The 5656-nt window shown below is 39.3% G+C and overlaps 1 protein-coding gene across 2 annotated transcripts in view; it reads left to right on the forward strand.

Annotated features, from left to right (window-relative positions):
- Nucleotides 1-1671: 1671 nt before the first annotated feature.
- Nucleotides 1672-5656, forward strand: part of LOC122561605 (1-phosphatidylinositol 4,5-bisphosphate phosphodiesterase zeta-1-like) — an 82343-nt gene continuing 78358 nt past the window's right edge. For both annotated transcript variants that reach the window (XM_043713484.1, XM_043713485.1), the window contains exons 1-3: nt 1672-1971; nt 2364-2487; nt 2695-2926. In XM_043713484.1, coding sequence (XP_043569419.1) covers nt 1919-1971; nt 2364-2487; nt 2695-2926 — 409 coding nt within the window. In that variant the 5' untranslated portion in view covers nt 1672-1918. The remainder of the gene's footprint in view (nt 1972-2363; nt 2488-2694; nt 2927-5656) is intronic.

Genomic DNA, 5656 nt, shown 5'->3' on the forward strand with positions numbered 1-5656 from the left:
ACCCTTCTGTGTGGAGAACATGTCCAGAGAACACCATTTGTCATCTCTTGATCTTATTGGAGAGTTATCTTTTTCTCCCAGCCTTCTATTTTTCTCATTCATTCTTTTCTCTAATCAGGTTACCCTTCTTGCATTTCTACTGCACATTTCAAAACGGTCGATTTTTCTTTCCCTTTTTCCAATGCTCCAAGCTCCAGCTTCATTGCTAGCCAGATGTAATATTTCATTGAGCTTCAAGCTGATGTTTCTTGGAATGTTGCTTAATTTGTAAAAACACATTGGTATCACCATTGTACAAGTAGATAGAAGATCTACTGTGTTTATTTCTGTGAAAGCACAGTCCTCAGAAAACTTCTACAGATTACTGATACTAGAGGCTGTCTTAGACATGAATTTTCATTTGAAAAATGGTACAGAATTGCCGTGGTGTTCCCCAGCATTCCCCTTGACCAGTGCACCAGACTAGTGGTCATTCAGTTTATTTGGTATTTCGGTACTGTCTACAGATTTGGCTGCTTGTTTGTCTATACAGCAGCACTGAATGTGAAGTACTTTGGCATATCATAAGAACATGGTGAGGAGTTTGATGAACACACATTCTCTCTTCCTAAAGTACTTTGGTATTGAGATTTCTGAAATGGTTGGTCAGCTCTTATTACCAGACACACAGCTTACATTGTTTCACTTCAATATGCTACACAGGCACATGCATAAGTATCTCAGCAACTGTATCCAAAGTAACCCAAAGCTGCTCTATAGTATTACACTTTTGCATTGCGAAAGTGATCACTTTTTTTGGTTGGGCTGTTAAGCACTTTGAGGCATCCTGAGTTCATACAAACTGTCAGGGGTATACAAGCTCTTTCTTAGATATTTTGCTGAATCATAGAGTATTTACCCCTTATCTGTTTCAGGTGTATTAGGATCACAGCTTAACACTTGTATTCTGCCAACATCTTGTTTTACTCTAAATGTGTGGTTGAGAATATGATAATGTCCCCCAGATCGTCCATTTCTTTGTGGTGATCTAAAATATTGATCAGGAATCATGCTATTGGATCTTGTTACAACTGACAGATGGGGATCCAAGTTGATTCAATATTTCATCTACAATGCAGGACTTCTGACAGTACAGTTCTCCTCCAGCACTGGTGTTCATCCACTCACAAGGACTTGAACTCATGAACTTATAGTTTAGAGACAACAATGCTAACAACTGAGCCACAATTAAAGCTCATTTAAACCAAAGAGTGTGTTCTATTCTTACTCTCCCTAATCCTCCTCTTTTCAATATATCTAATTCCCCTTAAAAAGATATGATTGACTGCTTTCACCAGCTTTTGGACCAGTGTCTCCATATCCTGACACTTTGGAGTAAAAGAACAATGGTGCAGCCTTTCTGAATGGTTTTAACTGTTATCTCTTTAAACAGATATGATGTGGTGTTGGACTGGGGTGCAAAGTTAAAAATCACACAACACCAGCTTATAGTCCAACAGATTTATTTGGAAGCACTAGCTTTCAAAGCACTATTCCTTCAGCTACCTGATGGTAGTGCTTCCAAATAAACCTGTTGGACTATAACCTGGTGTTGTGTGAGTTTTAACTGTTTAAACTATGGCAGTGAGTTATAGCCCACGTCAGTGCAATAACCGCCATTGAATCAGTCGTGAGCTCACCGCCAGCTCCTCTCTCAATTGGGTCACTGGGTCAGTTTGTAATAAATGTCCCATCTATGAGCTCATCGCTGCCAACCAGATTTAAGCCTCCCCTTTTCACGTCCCCCCTTGTAAACGGTGAACTGTTTGCTACTTGGCATGACCTACCGATTGGAGTAAAGGATCTGGAATGACATATCTATTGTCGATACACAAAACTCAGCGGAACCTAAAGCTTATACAGTACAATTTAACCAAATATGCAGGAGTTTCAATATCCTTCGCAAATATGCGAAGCTCAGAAGGAAAACGAGTATCCTTTCGCTGCCGTATTTATACTTTTTTTTACAAAAAGAGATGTTGGATACCTTTTAAATTGTTTGTTTACGCACACAATACGCGAAGTAAAATTAGGACTCTCGAGTGTTTGGGTGTAATGGAACTGAGACATTGCGTGAAGTGGAAGCGAAGGTGTATTTACTAATTTCTAAATTGGTGCGATCACGCTAATATCAACGAAAACATACTTGATAGAGCCTTTTCCGAAGGGCATTAGTAAGCGAATCACGAGATTGATGCATTTAGTTGGTGGGGTGTGAAAAGGTTTCTCCGAATTAGTGGAATTTTGCCTGAGTATAGCATTTTTTGTTAATTAGTGAATCACTCACCAGAAATAGAGTAGAAATTCTTAACCTATTTCCGTAGATGGCTCCTCCGGGCTATTAAATACGACTTCAGAAATGGAAACATCGATTTGCTGCAAACGGTGGCGTTATTACACAAACTCAACGTTCCAATCATCAATGTTTGCACAGAGGCCCATCGTGAGGTCAGTACAAGCGTACAAAAGTTATGGGGATAGGCAATATTCAGTTAAACCTTCTGCACGATTACCAGCTTCATGTTGGCATCCTAAGTAGCAATGCAATGCCAATTGGAATTGCAGCATGTCTCAAATTTAGATGGTTGTACAACTTTCATGACAATTTATACACCTTACGATCTGCCTTGTATCATTTTGGTTTTTCTCTCTTAGGCAATTGACAAAGTTAAATTTCGGAGTTTTGGGCCAGAAGACTTTCTTTTCATGTATAAAGGCTTCACCAAACGAACTGAACCTCGTGACCTGTTTAAGCAATATAGCTCAGATGGCAAAAACATGACAATTTCTGATCTACTATATTTCCTCAAAAGTGATCAGCATGAGAGCAATGCAGATGAGCACACAGCTTTAACGATAATTAACAACCATGAACCAATGATGAGAAGTAAGTATGGTTTTAAAAAAAGGTTCTTTCATCAATCTAACCAACAGCGTTCACCTCTTTGTCATTTCCCAGTTAGACTTTTGTTTTCTAACAAAATTAATTGTTGGTATTATTGCTGAAGCCTCCTCCAAAATGGTCTGATTTGTTGAGAAAAGAAATGGATCTTCTTCCCCTTAACAACACAGACACGGCCACCCTCCTCCTCCTCCCCCACCCCCAAGGCAGCTCCCAAACCAGTCCAAGTCTTGAATACTGTCTTCATAGAAGTACAATGGGCCTTATCTTGCTATCTTTCATTGTCCCAGTCAGAGCACAAGATCCCTAACTCACCACAGATTTCTCCCTAGCACAATTTTTATTGCTTTTGTTTATTGATTGCTTGGTAGTCTATAATACTTGAACTTTCTCTGTGACTTTAGAGTGAGGATAGAAATAGGCCATTCAATTCTTTTGAAGTTATTCCACACTCCAATCAGTAATTTTATGGCTGAACTGGTTGGGTGTCAACTCCACTTTCCTGCTGTCCCGTAACCCTTGTCGATCAAAACTCTACCAAACTCAGCCTTGAATAAATTCAAATATTCAGCCTCTCTTGATTTCTGAGAAAAAAAATCCACACGATAACAACAGAGTCATAGATTTATACAGCAGGGGAACAGACTTGTCAGTCCAATCCATCCATGCCGACCAGATATCCTAAAGTGATCCAATCCCGTTTGCCAGCATTTGGTCCCATATCCCTGTAAACCCTTCCAATGCATGTACCCATCAGATGTCTTTTAAATCTTGTAATTGTACCCACCTCCACCATTTCCTTTGGCAGTTCATTTCATGCACACACTACCTTCTACTTGAAAATGTTACCCCTCAGATCCCTTTTAAATCTTTCTCCTCTCACCTTAAGCTCTCTAGTTGTAGACCCCCATACCCTGGGGGAAAGACCTTGTCTAATGACTCTATCTATGCCCCTCATGATTTTATAAGTTTCTATAAGTTAATCCCTCAGCCTCCGATACTCCAGGAAAAACAGCCCCACCCTATTCAGCCTCTCCCTATAGCTCAACCCCCCGCCCCAACCACAGCGACATCTTTGTAAATATTTTCTGACCCCTTTCAAGTTTAAGAACATCTTTCTTATAGAGGGAGACCAGTATTCTAAAAGTGGCCTATTCAATCTCCTGTACAGCAGCAACATGATGTCCCAACTCCTATGCTCAATGCATTGACAAATGAAGGCAAGCATACCAAAAGTTTTCTTCACCACCCAATTTATCTGTGACTCCACTTTCAAAGAACTATGCACCTGTATCCTGGGTCTCTTTGTTTGGCAATACTCCAGGAGCCCAACTATTAACCATATAAGTCCTGCCATGATTTGCCATACCAAAATGCAGGACTTCACATTTATCTAAATTAAATTCCATCTGCCACTCCTCAGTGATTGGTCCATCTCAACAAGATCTCTTTGTACTCAGAGATAAAATTCACTGTCCACTACGCCATCAATTTTGGTGTCACCTGCAAACTTACAAACTATACCTCCGATATTCACATCCAAATCATTGAATATAAATGATGATAAGTAGTGGACCCAGTGTCGATCCTTGCGGATAGTCACAGGCCTCTTGTCTGGCAAACAACCCTCTACTACCACTCTCTGTCTCTTACCTTCAAGCCAACTTTTTTTTATCTATTCCATGTGAGCTAATCTTGCAAACCAGTCCACCAAGCAGAACCTTGTCAAATGCCCTGTTGAAGTCCATCTTGACAAAGTCTACCACTCTGCTTTCATCAATCTTTGTCATTTCTTCAAAAAATGCTGAGAGAGAGAAAAAAGCTTCTCATCTCCATCTTGAAAGGTGTTGTCTTATTCTTAACTTGTTCCCCAATTCTGATTTCTCTCATGAGCAATCTTGGCATTCAATACTATCAGTTCCCTCAGGATCTAATTCTGATAAGCTTTAGATGTGCCCTGCTGTGTGGCCTTCCTTCATTATCTCAACACTCGCTATCACATATAGTCTTTTCTAGCTGAACTTGTTTTTTCCCAAGATTACAAAACACCCCTTTATCTTGAGAGTTTAGCCATTACCAATTATTTTAATTACTTTTCATAATTTTAACCTTGCCATTTTTTTCTGTTATTAAACAATAGTATTTCAAATTCTGCATTTCTCATTACAATATTGGTTTTAGGCAAGTGAAATTTAAATTCTGCCATGTAGAAGTTTACTTGATTTATGTGGAAGTTTTATTTTTTGTCAGTTTATGCTTGTTTTTGTGTGACAAATGTAAGCCTCTTTCTTTAGCTTTGTTTTCAGTTAACAAAGGATAAATATAACTTTAATCTGAACTGCAACTGAAGGAAAGGATTGGGAAATAACACATCTCTGCCTCAATGAATGTTATTGGCATGTACAATTGAATACTAAACTCATCTGTCTGATGTTTTTCTGTTATTTTAAAATATGATAACAGTGTTATCTTAAGTGGTGAATGTCCCTCTTAAGCAAAGCATTTGCCTTTTAACACTGACACACCACTGTTATCAACCAATAGATTTAATGTGGATAAAAGCAAATTACTGCGGATGCTGGAATCTGAAACCAAAGGGTCAATTAGACTCGAAATGTCAGCTCTTTTCTCTCCTTACAGATGCTGCCAGACCTGCTGAGATTTTCCAGCATTTTCTCTCTCTCCCTCCCCAACGCACTCTCTCCCTCCCCAACT

Source organism: Chiloscyllium plagiosum, chromosome 23, assembly GCF_004010195.1.
Source record: "Chiloscyllium plagiosum isolate BGI_BamShark_2017 chromosome 23, ASM401019v2, whole genome shotgun sequence".
Taxonomy (NCBI): Eukaryota; Metazoa; Chordata; class Chondrichthyes; order Orectolobiformes; family Hemiscylliidae; genus Chiloscyllium; species Chiloscyllium plagiosum.